This window comes from Felis catus, chromosome A2, assembly GCF_018350175.1.
Source record: "Felis catus isolate Fca126 chromosome A2, F.catus_Fca126_mat1.0, whole genome shotgun sequence".
NCBI lineage: Eukaryota > Metazoa > Chordata > Mammalia > Carnivora > Felidae > Felis > Felis catus.
The window spans coordinates 26278583-26295281 of record NC_058369.1 but is presented as its reverse complement, the minus strand read 5'-3'; the positions used below and the strand labels follow the sequence as shown (position 1 = coordinate 26295281).

General features: G+C 45.2%; 1 protein-coding gene across 3 annotated transcripts; it reads right to left on the bottom strand.

Moving 5' to 3' along the window:
• Positions 1 to 14: 14 nt before the first annotated feature.
• Positions 15 to 15635, bottom strand: RPP14 (ribonuclease P/MRP subunit p14). Of its 3 annotated transcripts, XM_006928893.4 has the most exons (7): positions 14686 to 15635; positions 8322 to 8507; positions 4842 to 4939; positions 4665 to 4749; positions 1217 to 1293; positions 584 to 662; positions 15 to 127 (listed from the first exon to the last, which is right to left on the bottom strand). In XM_006928893.4, the coding sequence occupies exons 3-7, from the start codon at positions 4937 to 4939 to the stop codon at positions 71 to 73; spliced, it is 396 nt and encodes a 131-aa protein (XP_006928955.1). In that variant the 5' UTR covers positions 8322 to 8507; positions 14686 to 15635; the 3' UTR covers positions 15 to 70. The 3 variants fall into 3 exon arrangements, with proteins under 3 accessions (XP_006928955.1, XP_003982422.1, XP_023105637.1); XM_003982373.6 differs by lacking the exons at positions 8322 to 8507; positions 14686 to 15635 and adding an exon at positions 8014 to 8209; XM_023249869.2 differs by lacking the exons at positions 8322 to 8507; positions 14686 to 15635 and adding an exon at positions 7812 to 7956.
• Between the last annotated feature and the right edge of the window lie 1064 nt (positions 15636 to 16699).

Below are 16699 nucleotides of genomic sequence, written 5' to 3'. Positions count from 1 at the left end.
TTCAGATGTGATTCTGGCATCAAAAAGTACCTTTTGAAAACGGAGGAATGTTTCTGACATTGAAGACTATTCAATCCAACACTAGTTCCCTACTGTTACCAGATAAGGCAAGAAGAAATGGAGAAACCTGTAAGAGAAAGAAAAAGTTAAGGAAATATTGGGAAAAGACTGCACTGAAACACGGGGCATGTGGAAACATGCCTAATTTCATGGGGTAAGCAAAGCTGGTGCAGCAGCATTCTAAAGAGCATCCTTAGAGGTGGCCTTAGATAAATAAGTGATAGTAAGTTCAGAGACCGTGTTCCACTATTTAGGGCACTAGGCATTAAGCAATAAATGAAAAGTTAAGACTTTTCCACAAGAGCTCTAAGTTTCATCCCCAAACATCTCCCATAAAATCCAGAATCTAAGTGCTCTGTCTCACACTTCCAGAAGCAACAAAGTCCTTATCCCTCCCCACCACTCCCAGCTGAATAGTGTCAGCCATACTAGATTTATGCAGGCACAAAAATGGAACATGTATTAAAAAGCAGTTTCATCCCTACTCAACCTGGTTTGGAATATGTGAAGGAATGGGCTTTACCTGAATCACTCTGAAAGCACATTTCTTGCCTTTATAGGATCCCAACAGAGTCAAAGAGCTCCACAATTTTACAAGACCACTGTGGAAAGATCAAGAATACATAAAGATTTGTTGCGGTGACATCTCCCTAGTACCTTCATGACGGTCCAGGCAGTTAAATTAGGTCCAGAAAACCTCATTTAAATGAGAAAACTTCAAAAGTAAAAGCACAATATGTTATAGGCAGAGAATACAATGAACCTCAATTAGGAATTTTTTTAAAAAATTTTATTTAAGTAATCTTTACACCCAATGTGGGGCTCGAACTTATGACCCCTAGATCAAGAGTCACATGCTCCTCAGACTGAGCCAGCCAGGAGCCCCAGGAATGTTTCTAAAATACACATCTCTGAGTTTGCAACCATGACCATCAATTGGGAAACACTACAGTTGTAAGCAAATCATGAGTTTTCCTCTGTATAGTGTAAGCTCGGTGGATGAATGTTCGTATCCTTCCCAGTTTAAACTTCTAAAAGCTGCTCAGGGTTCACAATGACAAAACTCTTCTCATACTGAGAGGAGAGCATTTTTGCTCTATTTCTCCACTCAGCTCTCTGCTCTGTTATACCACAAATATGCCACCATCTGTTGTACCTGCTACATATCCTCAAGATGGCTGACAAGGTCTTCTCTTCGTAGGTCAGGATGTCCAAGGGTAAGGCTGCATCAACCTAGGTATGGAATAATACTATTAGGAGACTACTGTCATCACTAATCTTTATTCTTTTAAGTAATCTCTATGCCCAGTGTGGGGTTTGAACTCATAACCCTGAGATCAGGCATCACATGCTCCTCCAACTGAGCCAGCCAGGTGCCCCTGTCATCACCATTCTTAAAGTCTAATAACTAATCCTGTCAACTGCTTTCCTCCTCCAAAAAAACAGTATTTAGTAGTGGTGTAGTACTGGTCCTGCTTATTTACAATTCCCTGTCTGGAATGTTCTTCTTGTACCTCTTCATACTGCTAGTGACTCTTCACCTTTCAAGTCTTTGTTTAAACTGTCCTATCCCTGGGAGCTGGGTCAGTTCGTAGAGCATGAGACTTTCAATTTCAGGGCCATGAGTTCAAGCCCCACGTTGGGCATGAAGCCTACTTAATAAAAGGTCTCATCCCTGATCCTCAAGCTTAAGCTCAATTGCTTGGTATGCTCGTTCACATACAGGAACCACATACTTCCTCGCATAATATTCATTATTCTTGCCAGTAACTGTTCAACAGAGTTTTCTACTAAAATAATCAAGACTATTCATCAATGAGGCAGATGCCCTGTCTGTTCATGGCTACATCCTCAGGAACCAGGTTTTATACCTGCCATATAGAAGGAATAGTTTTTCCTTGAACTTTTTATTTTGAAAAATTACAGTCACAGGAGGTTGCAAAGAAATTTACAGGAAGGTTCTACGCACCCTTCAAAGCCTCCCCCAGTAGTACAATATCAAAACCAAAAATCTAATATCGACCAGTTTATTCAGATTTTACCAGTGACATACGCACTCATGTTTGTGTATTTGCATGTGTGTGTGTTTATGTGTGTACTTCTACGCAATTTTACCACATAAGTAGTTTCATGCAACCACCAGCACAATCAAGATAATTATACCATCGGGGCGCCTGGGTGGCTCAGTCGGTTAAGCCTCCGACTTCAGCTCAGGTCACGATCTCGCAGTCTGTGAGTTCAAGCCCCCCGTCGGGCTCTGGGCTGATGGCTCAGAGCCTGGAGCCTGTTTCAGATTCTGTGTCTACCTCTCTCTCTGCCCCTCCCCCGTTTATGCTCTGTCTCTCTCTGTCTCAAAAATAAATAAACGTTAAAAATAAATAAATAAATAAAATAAAAATACAACTGGGTGCCCAGGCTGGCCCACTAACACCATTTAAAAAAAAAAAAAAAAAAAAGAATTATACCATCACCACAGGGCTTGCTCCTTCTACCTCTTTTTAGTCACAGCCACTCCTCCCCCCAACCCCTAACCACTAATCTTTCTCCAGATTATATAACTGTTATTTCAGGAGCATTACATACATGGGATCACCTGACTGTTACTTTTTGGAACTAGCTTTTCACTTAACATAATTCTCTGGAGATTCAGTTACACTACTGCATATATCTATAGTGTGTTCCTTTTTATTATCGAGTATATTCCATGGTATGAACATTTAACTACTCACCCACTGAAGGACATCTGGCTAACTTCTGCTTTTGGGCTCTTACAAATAAAGCTGCTATAAGCACTCACATACGAGTTCTGTGCAAACACTAGTAAGTTTTTACTTCTCTGGGACAAATGCGCAGGTGTGTAACTGCTGGGTAGTAGCTGCAGGTTTAATTTTTTCTTTTACAAATGGTGTTCCAAAGTGGCCGTGCCGTTTTACATTCCCGCTAGCAATGCATGAGTGATCCAGTTTCTCTGCATCCTTGCCAGCCTTTAATGTTATCGCTATCTATAAAATGTCAGTTGTTCTGCCAGGTGTGTAGTGATATCTCATCGTGTATTTTTTAAAAAAATTTTTTAATGTTTATTTATTTTTGACAGAGAGAGAGAGACAGAGCATGAGTGGGGGAGAGGCAGAGAGAGAGGGAGACACAGAATCCAAAGCAGGCTCCAGGCTCTGAGCTGTCAGCACAGAGCCTGACGCGGGGCTCAAACTCACAGACTGTGAGATCATGACCCGAGCCGAAGTCGGGTGCTCAACCGACTGAGCCACCCAGGCACCCCACTCATCGTGTATTTTTTTAAATATTTTTTTGAGAGAGAGAGAGAGCAAGCAGGGGAGAGGGGCAGAGGGAAAAAGAAAGAGAATCCTAAGTAGGCTCTATACTCAGTGCAGGGCCTGACAGAGGCTAGATCCCACGACCCTGGCACCATGACCTGAGACAAAATCAAGAGTCAGATGCTCAATCGACTGAGCCACCCAGGTGCCCCTGTGTTTTTCATTTGCATTTCCCTAATGGCTAACAATGCTGAACTTTTCATTCATGTGCTTCTTTGCCAATGGTACATCTTTTTTAGTGAAATGTCTATTCATATCTTTTGCTCATTTTCTTTTTGTTATTTATTTATTTAGAGAGCAAGCGAGCATGTGCCTGACTGGGGGAGGGGCAGAGAGAGAGGGAGAGAGAATCCCAAGCAGGCACCACACTGTCAGCATGGAACCCGACATGGAGCTTGAACCCACAAACCATGAGATCACAATCTGAGCCAAAATCAAGTCGGACCCTCAGCCAACTGAGCCACCCAGGCGCCCCTGCTCATTTTCTAATTGCAATGTTTGGTTTCTCACTATTGAGTTTTGAGAGTTCTTTTCATATTCTAGATATGCAGGTTTCAAATAGTTCCCCCAGTCTGTAATATGTCCTTTCATCCTCTTAACTGAGTCTTTTGTGGAGTATATGTTTTTAATTTTAATGAGATGCTTACCAGATGGATTTGATAAAACATATGAATCAGAAAGCAATTTTCTGAGTCATCTGCCTTTGTTCTCTCTCAAAATTCTACTATTTTCAAGAGAATGCTAAAAGAGGACTACTCAATGTGCCGGTCTGTGATAAAATAAGAGGCTGTATCACAATGTAAATGAACAAGATTGCTAAGCACATTGTTTAGTTCAGCTGTTCTTTTATTTTTTTTTAGTAATCTCTACACCAATGTGGAGCTCGAATTCACAACCCCACGATTAAGAATCACATGCTCCTCTGATGGTTTCCGCTCAATTTTTCACATAAGGAGACTTTCTCAGTAAACGAAGTGGTGTGTTGATTCTGCTACGAGCCACAAGTCTTCACAATGGGCAAAAAAACTATCTGCAGGTTGCAGATCTGGACCATACCGTGAATAGTATTGGCCTAAAACAAACATTTGTCTAACAAGTTGCTCATCAAACAGAAGGCATATTAGAACAAACCTACCCAAAGTATATTTCTGAGAGTCCACTTCTGCAATTTCAAATATGGTTTTACAGTTCTAAAAAAGTATTTGGAAAAGCACCATTTTAGTATTTCTTACAAAGATCTAAGGAGTGTTCAATCTACTAAGTGATTCATACCTCCCCAAACAGGTCCTTCAAGGCTGAAATAAGCAGCTGTTTGAACTGTGCAACATTCAGTCCAACCCCATGGTCTTGAAATTCTCTGTAATAACATTAAAAAGGAAAAAATGTATTTCATACTATTCAGACTCATAAAAAAGTAATCAAAAGTAGAACTTAGGAAACTGAACTTACAGACACACTTTCATATAGTGGTGCTCAGAGGGATTTTTGTAAACTATTCTTTCATATGTAGTGGCTGGAGCTGGCATCTTTTCCAACACTGACCACATCTAGAAATCAAGTCAAGAGAGCTAGAAGTTAGCAAGGTACAAGCTAGTTTTTACTTTTTTAATGACAATCTGACCCATCTTTATTTTTTTAATTAAGCTCTACACCCAATGTGGGGCTTGAACTCACAATCCCAAGATCAAGAGTCACATACTTTACCAACTGAGCCAGCCAAGTACCTGACTCATTTGATTTTTAAAAGAACTCCTAGTATAGTGGGGTGCCTCAGTGGCTCAGTCAGTTAAGCATCTGACTTAGCTCAGGTCATGATCTCAGAGTTCACAAGTTTGAGTTCCATGTCAGGCTCTGTGCTGACAGCTCAGAGCCTGGAGCCTGCTTTGGACTGTATGTCTCCCTCTCTATCTGCCCCTCACCTGCTTATGCTCACACTTGCTTGCTCTCTCTCTCTCTCTCTCTCTCTCTCTCGAAAATAAATAAATAAACTTAAAAAAAAAAAGATAAAAGAACTCCTAGTATAGTAACTAATCTAATTCTGGTCAAACCAAAGTTACCAGATTTTATATATGCCAGACCATTGTACTCTTAAATTCTAATGACATAATCCCAATGAACATTTCTCATCACTTAGTACCTAGCTCTATGCTAAACGCTTCACATACTTTAGGTCATAAGTCTTCAAAATGATCCCACGAGGTAAAAGCTATTATCACTCCCATTTTTGGGAAGAGGACATGAGGCTTAGCAAAGAGAGGGAACACTTGCCCAAGGGCACACAGATTCCAACGGCTCCTGAGTCCTCTCAAGACCACTCTAGTAGGATGTCTCTCTCTCTTTTTATTTTTGAGAGACAGAGAGAGAGAAAGCGCGAGCAGGGGAGGGGCAGAGAGACAGAATCCAAAGCAGGCTTTAGGCTCTGAGCTATCAGCATAAAGCCTGACACGGAGCTCGAACTCATGAGCTGTGCAATCATGACCCAAGTTGAAGTCAGGCGCTTAACCAACTGGGCCTCCCAGGTGCCCCTAGTATATCTCTTAAAAAAAAAAGAAAATTGCATACAGGAATAAAATCTAGGATCTGAAGGCCCTCTTCTTGTTTACTCTCAGTCCACACAGTACATGAGCAGAATGAGGGGTGGTAGTTCTGCTGTCCCATCACATGCTGGGTTTGCCTGTTGTCTGTCTGGAAACCATGTCTGCACAGGGCTATTTCGAAAACCCACAAAAGACCAAGCTTAAACAGCAAGGGGTTTAAGAGGAATTCCTGGAATGGACCTCGATGTCATTCCTAACAGATTTGGATCTTTCAAGAACACAGAACATGCTGATCCCCCTGTGGAGAATCCCTGTCCTTGGCTCCACTCCCACCTCACTCTCCCTCTGCATAGCCCCTACTCATCCTTTGAATTTTAGCTTACAGGTTACCTCCTCTTCTCGGAGTTTCACCTCAAGGAGGCCTTCCTTGACACCCTGTTCTAAGTTAGATTCCCTTGTTATGCAACCTCTTAATACTGTTTAATATCTGGTTCTCCACTAAAGGAACCAGGAAACTGAGGTCCAACCCAGGAAAGGGACTTAGCAAAGGTCATAAAGCTCTAAACCAGCATTTACAAAAACCTATGCATCAGGCTTAGTTCCTACTACTCCTAGATGATATCTCCAGAGAAAATGACAAGTCAAGGTCAAGGAGCTACATCCAACCACCCACTTAATAGTTACTGTGTCTGGCGCAGAGTATGTATTCAGTAAACACTTACTGAATGGTGATGTCTTAGGCCTATATGTTCAAGGGTATCTTTGGTTTCAACACTGCAGAAATAACTACCTGATGATTCTTTCCCAATCATTAGAATCTTCCCTGACTAGAAGAACAGGAAGAATCACTTCATTCGTTGTCTCACACATGATAGGTGTTTTTTAAGAGTTACTATCAGCCTTGACAGAGTTGGCTGCCTGAGGTAGGGGAATGAGATTGGGGCCTGGGGCTCAGGCTGTCAAAAACAATGAAGACTTAAGGAGTATTCTGGAAATGGACCGTGATAATGGTTGCACAGCAATGTTAACATACACTTAAAAGTGATACATTTTATGTCATATATATTTTACCAAAAAAGACTTAAGGAACAAGTGTTTACTGAGCAGTCACCTCCACATAGCCTGAGCTTCAAGGGTCAGTGACAGTATTGCCCTCTGCAGGTTATCCTGATATTAAAGGAGAGGATGTCAGGTAGCCCTTCATACAGCCTGGCATATCCACCAGGCTCAACACCATGAAAGCACTTCCACAGCCATTGTTATCATAATCTTTGAAGCCAGACTTTGTAATGGCTGCAAGGATGCTCATCAAATGACCTCCTAGTAACAGATGTCCCTACTTCCACCTGCTTCGCCCCAGCACCTCCCAATCTAGTTTCTACAGCAGCCAGGATGAGTCAATTAAAAGCTATTCAAGCCGCGGCCATGTCTCTGCTCAAAACCTTGCAACGGTTCCCATTTTACTCAGAGTAAAGCTAAAGGACCTACCGGTCCTGCAAGGCCTTACCTGATTTGTACCCCTGCCTCCTCCGACCGCTCTGATCTCATGTCCTACCATACTCCCCTACTCAACCCCTTCCACCAGAGGCCTCCTAGCTCCTCCTCACACACCATTTCTCTCCCGCCTCTGCGCCTGGCTCCTAGCTTTAACGCAGGCTGGGAATACTCTTTTCCCAGGTAGCCAGGTGGCTCGCTCCCTTGCTTCCTTCATGGCTTTGATCAACTCTCTCCCCTCGCTTTGGTCTGGTGGTTATCTAATACGGCAACCCCTCCAGGCTCCTGCTCTAGTTTTTTCTCATAGAACTTACTACGCCTCTAACACAACTACGTAACTCATTTATTCTCTACTTGTACTTCCCTCCTCCACCCCAACATAACGTACACTCCACAAGAAACAGGAATATCTTGTTCAATACTGTTTCTCAAGAATCAAAAACTGCATCGCACACAGTACACATTAAATACATAAGGCTGGGGCCAAATCAGTCATTAAAGAAAAAAAAAAAGCTCAATCATGCACTGTTGGGCACTTCGGTTGTTTTCAACTTTCTTCGACCACCATCCGCCACTTATTTAGCGCCCACCTGGCGCCGGGCGCATGCGCTCTGCACACATGGTCCCGCTCGCTCCTCGCAACCACCATCCGCTACCGAGACCCCGCAGCACAAACCCCCAGGGAGGTGCGCGGCGGAACCTCCCCAGCCGCACAGTGTCCCAAACCCCAGCGGATAGGTACTTCAGAATGCCACGCGCCGCCCGCCGCAACTCCCGTCTTGCGCACGCGCGCCTGGCGCACACGTCCTAGCGTCAACAGCGTGGCCGACTGAGCCCGATCCCGGCGAACAATCGCTCTGCTATGGTCTTCCATTTTTCTGCTCTCGGTCGGACTAACCTGGCGCCTTCCTGAATCCCGTTCCTTGCAAGACTCTGCCAAAGCTCGGAGCTCCCCCGCAGAGGCCAGACCCTGGGCCCGGGAAACTCCGGGGATGTTTACGTTTGGCTCCTGTTTCGCCCTCCGGAAGCGTCAGTGACGTCTAGGCGCGGATATGACGTCACCGCGCGGAGTTCGCCTAAGAACCTAGGGATAAATCGTGATCAGTAGCTGAGACTGGCCGAGCTCAGTGCCCCCTGGTGCTCACTCCAGAGAATGCTCTATGAGCGAATGTCTGAATGGGGTTGGGACTCCGGATGTGTTTATTCGGTCCGGGAGCTCGCTTCATAGTCATTTATTTATGCATGCATTCATTCATTCAACTTTATATATAGCAGCTCTTCTGCTGAGCATTTGTCAAGCACTCCAAGGACAGGAGCCGCTCTCAATGTCCCTTGTGGCTCCCAGCATACAGTAGTGTATCTATCTGAGTTGGTCCAGATGGTCCTGTCTTCAAATTTAAGCCAGGTTTCATCTGTGCATTTATTCAGTAAGTACTTGCTGGCCCCGTACCCGTAAAACAAATAGTGTTTATATTTAATAATTAATAATAATAATAGATGATAATTACCAAGTATTTTCTTTGGGCCAGGTGCTATGAAAAAAAACTTTTCAGATGTTATTTCGGGGAACTCTCACACAATCCCAAAGTAGCTATTATTATGATCATCCCCATTTTAAAGGGGTAGAGACTGCGGCACAAGAGGCTGTTACTTGCCCAAGATCACATGTTTATAACTGGTGAGCAGACGGTCTGACTCCAGATGGTGCTCTCCATACTGCACCGTGCCACCACCAGTTGTGTGTTATGAGTCAGGAGTGCGTGGGGGAGAGGGGCTGGGGCTGCCATAACTTGAGTATGAGCCCCATGAGGATGGGGATGGTATTGTTTGTGTTGGCTCACCACAGCATTCCCCTGCCTGACACTCAACATATGTTTAGTGAATGCAGTAATTCATAGATGGGTGTGCTAATTCTACTTCCTTTGGGGGCAAAGGGTTGCCCTGCACAGCCAAAACTGAGCCTGAGTCAGTTGGGACCTTCTCTCTTAATGTCTTCTTTTCTAAAAATTCCACTGTCTGCTATTTCCCGAAACTTCAGTCTTTAGCTATTGTCGTGTTCTGCAGTCCTGCAGCTTCTGCTTCCCTTCCTTCTCCCCTCAGAGGAGATAGAACTTGTTCCAGATGGGGGGAGAGATAGAGGAAATCAACACAGATCCCACAGCCAGTGGTTTCTTTTTCTTTCTTTCGTTCTTTCTCTTTCTTTTCTTTCTCTTTCTTTCTTTTCTTTCTTTTTCTCTTTCTTTTTCTTTCTCTTATAAAGTTTATTTATTTTGAGAGAGAGAGAGAGAGTGCCCGTGCACAAAATTGGGGGGGGGGGCGGCGGGGGCAGAGAGAATCCCAAGCAGGGTCTGTACTGTCAGTGCAGATCCTGATTCGGGGCTCGAACTCATGAACCACAAGATCATGACCTGAACTGAAATCAAGAGTTGGCCTTAACCGACCGAGCCACCCAGGTGCCCCTGGTATGAGTTTCTGAAGTGTCCTTCCAGAGATACAGTAGGGGAGCTTTCCCTTTGTAACAATATATCTGAACATCACTCCTAATCATAACACACAAGCCTGTCTCGGTCTTTATAAAAGTTGCCTAGCATTGCACTGGTGGCATCAGTTGGCTCAAGATGGCCATTCTGGACACTGTTTCTGACACGTCAGAGCAAAGTTGTTGGGGATCTGAGAGTATTTTATGTTCCTGGAAGTGATGGCAGCTGAGAAAGAGCTGAGTCCATACTTCCCCTCTTCTGCTTTGTTCTTCAGCTCCCCTTCCTGCCTTGTAAACTGCTGCCAAGAGTGGCTTTTACTAAAACTTTCATAACTTCAGGAAGAGAAGTCAAGAGAGAGGCCCAAGTAGGATCACAGCCACAAATCTCCATCAGCCTCATGGGGATCATATCCACTCATGTCAGCAGATGAAGAAGGTAGGACAAAGTGGGGTGCCTGGGTGGCTCAGTCCATTAAGCGTCTGACTCGGTTTCACTCAGGTCATTTCACAGTTTTGTGAGTTCAAACCCGCATCGGGATCTGTGCAAAGTCTGCTTGGGAGTCTCTCTCTCCCTCTCTCTCTGTTCCTCCCCCACTCACACTCTCTCTCAAAAATAAATTAAAAAAAAAAAAAAAAGAAAGGAAAGGAAAAGGTAGGACAAAGGAAGTGAAAATGACTAGAAGCTAAAGGCTATGGAATGACAGCTGTTGTTTCCATTTAGGGAGACCTGCCAAGTACCTGATTGCTTGCTTACATTATCCTATCTACCCTGCAATGTCACTATTATTATTGCCTTCATAGATTAAAAAAAAAAAAAAGTAGAATAAGCCATTTGCCTACAGTGATGAGAAGCCCCAGAACCCATGGGATGACACGGCTAGACGTTGCTCTTTGAGGCAACCCTGAGCATCATCTCCAAACAGGAAATATGAAAAGCGGGCATGTTTTTGAGTCCCCAGAGGCCGAGCATGAGATAGGAATCTTTATGGAAGTAATTTATTGGGGACAGCTCTCATGGGAAACCTGCGAGTGGGAGAGGAAAGCAGGATGGGGCAGGGGAAGAAGCTAAACAAAGCCATGGGTTCAGCTGAAGCCCAACCTCAGGCTGATCCCACACGGAGCCCTGGAGCATAAGTGATACCAGCAAGCTTCCAGCCTGGAGGCAAGGCGGCCAAGGCTTCATCACACTCCTCCCAGGTCACTGACTGCCAACTGTAGGGTTGCCAGATTTAGCAAAGAAAAATAGTTGCCCAGTTAAATTTGAGTTTCAGATAAAGAATGAGTAGGATATCCTTGTGCTAAGAAAGTATTCGTTGTTTGCCTGAAATTAAATTTAGCTGGGTATCCTGTATTTTGTCTGGCAACCCCAGGAGGTGAGAGGAAGAGGATGGGGCACAACCTCGAAGGAGCCTCCTGGCATCTGAGGGCGCTTCTCTGGGAGAAGGGCAGGTGTGTTTCCTCAGCAGCCAGTACTCCCAGCAGGTGGGGGGTGGGGGCAGCAGTCAGTACAGGGGATCTGGGAAGGACATCAGCAGCACACGCTGCAGGCAGGGACTCTGGGGGCAGCTCACCAGTCAAGGGTACAAAAGACCAGAAGCTCCTGCCCAGACTGTTAAGTCCAAACCATCCCCATCATCCAGGGGAGTGGCAGGACGGTCCCCGCCTCGGCCCTAATCTTGGCTGCTCTCTGAGGATGTTTTTGCTCCTTCCCAGTCAGTCTCCTACTTGTGTTGGGGCTGGAGCAAGGGCCAGACTATCTAACTTTGTCTCACCCAGAATTTCTGAAATGTATTTAAATGATAGAGGAACCTTTCCTTACAAGTGACCTTAGAAACCCCTAATAAAAGGCTCTAGGACCTTAGGAAGAGAGAATGTGGGGAGAGGACAACCACCTTGTAATTAAGCAGCCTGTTTCTGGAGGGGCCCACAAGGCTTTCTTGAAATTCAGAGATCCTCTCTGAGAGATTCATCGTGTTCCTACAAAGTACACCCTCTCTGTACCCCCCTTTCCTTAGAGGGCTCTGCATCCCCATTCCAGGAACCAGGGGGATCTGTGGGTTCTGACCTACAGGAGTCCCAAAACATAGAGGTAAGTGAAAAGAGCAGGCAGGGGGTGCGGGGTGGCAACCGTAACGTCCAGCAGGACCCATTTATGTAAAAACCAAACAAACCATCAATAAACCAGCTGTAGGGTCTTTTCTGGTTATACATATGTGTGTATAAGAATATTTTTTAAACACTCATTTTTAAATTTGTTTTAAAGTGACAGGTCATTATTCTTATAATTTAACAATTGTCAAACAATTTTATAGTTGCTTATAAAATTAAATAATTTTCTAATTGTCAAATGAAAGTCAGGACTGCCCCTTATAGTCACAAGAGGGAGCCATGGACCACACCTGTGTTTATGCCTCTCTTCCCACCTTGGAAGAACAGACTCTTCCTCAAGATGCCCCTTCTTATCCCCCGGTTCCTACCCCTCCAACCTCTACCCCAAGGCAGGAGAGAGGAAGCAGGGAATGGAGACCTACCATCCCTTATCCACAATTCTGAAACCCAAGAAAAGCATGGAAACCAAATCTTTCTTCATGTGGCACCCAACGCTTAATCTGAACAGAGGTGAAGTTTTTTATAGCTTTTGTCCCATTTAGTGTGGATATTCATACACTGCACAGCAGAAATGTCAATGCATTTGATCCTGTAAAGCAGTCCCAGACCCCACTGGGGATATTACATAATCTGTGGTATACACACCATAATACCTTTCTAAAATGGGAAAATTTCTCAATTTGGAATCACATCTGGCTCTTTGAGGTTTGGTAAGGGATTGTAGACCTATACTTACATCTATAGCTGCCACTTTCTGTCACTAAGAATCCTTCTTTCTTCTCCCATCCCCTGCTGGAGGGTGGAAATACCCTAGGTGTGCCCTAAAGTTCCTAGTCATTGCCTGGAAGGTATAGAGACCAAATATCCAACAAGCAATGAAGGAAAGGTTCCTCCGGAGCCAAGGGAGGGGAGCCTTCCTGCTGCTGAAAGGAGTCATCTGATATCCTCTCCCTGACTAGGCTAACGACGGTCACACAAGACCCTCATTCCATCATAGGCAACCCCAGGCCCACATCCTGGTGACTTCCAGTCCAGAGAGCAGCAACACTGGGCCCCAGAGCCCCAGGGGAGCTGGGGGGTACAGAACAGCAGCCCTGCACCGTCACCCTCTGGCTCTGACCTCAGCAGGTAATTTGAGGACATCTCTGCTGCCCCATCTGTGACCACTCCCACCTCCTCTCTACTTTTTCACCTTCTTTCCAGGATGGAGGGTTTGTATGAACATCATCCAACTTTGGGGTGGATGGGAGTGAGGAGAGAAGCCACTGGTGAGAAAGCCCAGTCTGTATGGCTAAAGGAGTGATGCTGGAAGATATACAAGATGAGAGATCAGAAGAGCCAGGCTCCCAACTGTCAGGGGAGAGTGTATCTCTTTGTGCCTGCCTGCATGTGTGAAAGAGACAGACAGACAGATATGAGACAAATAAAGTGATGAAACACATGGGGGTGGGAGGTGGGGGAGGATAGGAGGAGAGACAGAGACAAAGAGTTAAAAAACAAACAAACCAAAACTACCAAACCTGGCCGAAGAGTATTTCAGCAAACATTTTTGGAATAGACCCAGTGAATTGCCACTTTTAATAAAACATTTCTCGATCTAAGACAGGAAGTCCCCAAAGCGGAAAGCTGGTATATGTGGATGTTAAAATTTATATCCATCATCTCAGAACAATGTTAATTAACCAACTAATGAATTGTCCAGAGATCAATATCCAGGGCTTGGAAAGTTAAATGAGGAACCTTAAGTCAGTATTTATGTTTAATTAAAACCTAAAAATTATCTGAAGAGAGTGCGAAAGCCCTGGCTGGTATGAAGTCCAGGGAGTTGACCTTACCTTTCAAAGGGAGCCTGAACTGGTCCCAGGCAGAGCCTCGGGGCTGCCTCTGGAGTGGCAGCTAGGAGCAGAGCTACATCAATCGCCTGCTTTCCAAGCCTGACCCCAAGGGACAACAAACAATCAGAGGAGACTTCTCCCGTCCAGAAAACTGCTTTGGGCAAACAACACTGATGAACATTTCCAGTATGGCAGAGGGAAGGGGGTGTCAGCAAGAGGGAGTGAGTCCTTCCAGGGAGGGCATGACACCAGTCCTGGTTCTAAAAGAGACAGGGAGGAGACGAGCAGGCTGTCCCTTGAGGCACCCTTTGATGCCGCAATGTAAGTAAGCTTGTTTGCCGCCTGGCAGGAGGCTGGGCAATGGGATATACTTAACTATTTGCTGAGTGAACAACTGGGTCATCTTCCTCAGCAGGAGCCCCAGGTGTGGCCTCAGTGATCTGTGGCTGAAGCTGTCACACACTGTCTTAGTTCAGGTGAGCCAACACGGCCCCAGGCTCTACTGGAACCTGGGCCAGAGCTCCTGCCTGAACCAGTGAAAGCATAGTCACCTTCAATCATAAACCAAGAGGCTTCTCTATACTTGTTATCTGTGTGGCCTCGGGCAAGATTCTTCACCTCTTAGTGCCTCAGTTTCCTGGCTATACAATGGGCACAAGTTATAAGTACCTTTTAGGGGTGTGTGAAAGCTTGATAAAGTGATTCATGGAAAATACTTGGGAGAGCACCTGGTGCAGTCTTCCAGCTGGCCTGACCTACCTTATAATCTCCCTGTACTTTCTGGGAACTTCCTTTGGACAACGCAACAGATAAGGTCCTCTGGGATGGGGAATACTCACTGGGGTTCATATGGAAGGCAGACGATGGGCAGCACCATCAAACTGATGTGTTTCTTGCATCAGTCTCTCCTGACGCTGCCTCTGTGCTGTACAAGAAGCCAGACTGATGGCAAATTGAGTCCTAACCATGGCCTCTCCCTCAGCTTCCTCGATGCCTGCCCAGCAGGATCCAGCCCCGAGGGACCCACGCCAGACAGTGGGATGTAGAGCCTGCTTGTGATTCCTGGGGCTTTCCGTCGTCATTTCAGAAGCTTCTGGCAGTCTTTCAGGCAAGGCTGTGATGAGTAACCCTTTTCTTCTTTCCAAAACTCTCATTAAAGGCACCCACCACAATGCCCAGTGGGCTGTGGCTTGGGGGGCAACCGGCAAGTTCTTCATAATCGCAAAGGCAAAAAGTCGGGTGCAAAGGGGAGCTGTGCTTTTCTGCTTTTGAGGCCTCCTAACATGGTGGGGCCAGAACTGCAGGCCCAGAGGAGAACCGTGAAAACCCACTTTTTAGGTTTGTCCAAATGACTCTTTCATATGCTCTGCTCAGGACTCCCAGTGGATGCTTCCCAGTGACAGCGAGGGAGGTGGGAGCTGCATCCCGCTGCAGACCCTGCCCACCATCCTCTTGGTGGGATGGACAGTACGGATGACCCCACTGAAGCAATTCTGGATGTGATCCTTAGCTGCCATCCACCCAGGGCATAACAATTCCTGCACCAATAGGGTTGCCCATCTGCAGTACTCACTCCAGGCCTGGGGCTTCTTCGGCTACCCCAGGCACCTCCCCTCATCACGCAAACCCATCCAGACTAACTCCTTCCCCCGGGACTGCACCAAGTTCAGAATTCTTGGTGAATATGAAAGATTGGAATTGGCAGCATGTCTAAGATCTACTTTCTTTTCTATGTCATTGAATTTTGCTCTGACTTGTATTATTTCTATTTTTTTTTCTAGGCTTATTTTTGATTTCTTTTTATGACTTCTTTTTAAGATTTTATTTTTATTTTTGTTATTTTTTAAATTGTCTTAGAGAGAGAGTGTGAGTGGGGGAGAGGGCAGAGGGAGAGAGAGAGAGAGAGAGAGAGAGAGAGAGAGAGAGAGAGAGAGAGAATTTCAAGCAGTTTCCACACTTAGCACAGAGCTTGATGCAGGGTTTGATCCCATGACTCTGGGATCATGACCTGAGCTGAAATCAAGAGTCAGATGCTCAAATGACTGAGCCACCCAGGCACCCCAAGATTTTATTTCTGCCCCCCACTCAGGAAGTCCCCCTTAAAATTTCTTGCAGGGCTGGTTTAGTGGTCACAAACTCCTTTAATTTTTGTTTGTCTAGGAAACTTTTAATCTCTCCTTCTATTTTGAATGACAGCCTTGCTGGATAAAGAATTCTTGGCTGCATATTTTTTCGATTTAGCACATTAAATATATCCTGCCACTCCTTTCTGGCCTGCCAAGTTTCTGTGGATAGGTCTGCTGCAAACCTCTTCCCTTGTATCTTAAGAACTTTTTTTTCCCCTTGCCGCTTTCATGATTCTTTCCTTGCCTGAGTACTTTGTGAATTTGACTATGATATGCCTTGTTGATGGTCAGTTTTTATTGAATCTTACGGGACTCCTCCGTGCTTCCTGGATTTTGATGTCTGTGTCCTTCCCCAGGTTAGGAAAGTTTTCCACTATGATTTGCTCACATAACCCTTCTACCCCTTTTTCTCTCTCTTCATCTTCTGGGACCCCTATGATTCTGATGTTTTTTCTTTTTAATGAGTCACTGATTTCTCTAATTCTTTAAAAAAAAATTTTTTTAACATTTATTCATTTTTGAGAGACAGAGAGAGAGCATGAGCGGGAAAGGGGCAGAGAGAGGGAAACACAGAATCTGAAGCAGGCTGCAGGCTCTGAGCTGTCAGCACAGAGCCCGATGCAGGGCTCAAACTCACAGACCGTGAAATCGTGACCTGAGCCGAAGTCGGACGCTCAACCGACTGAGCCACCCAGGCGCCCCTGATTTCTCTAATTCTTAAATCATG

Excerpts from the sequence above, each read along its gene's own strand:
- RPP14 (XM_006928893.4), bottom strand. The coding sequence starts at position 4,939 with ATGTGGTCAGTGTTGGAAAAGATGCCAGCTCCAGCCACTACATATGAA. Across the intron at positions 4,750-4,841 it reads CACTATATGAAAGTGTGTCT|AGAATTTCAAGACCATGGGG; the intron begins GTAAGTTCAGTT and ends ATGTTATTACAG. Across the intron at positions 128-583 it reads GTGCTTTCAGAGTGATTCAG|GTTTCTCCATTTCTTCTTGC; the intron begins GTAAAGCCCATT and ends TTTCTCTTACAG.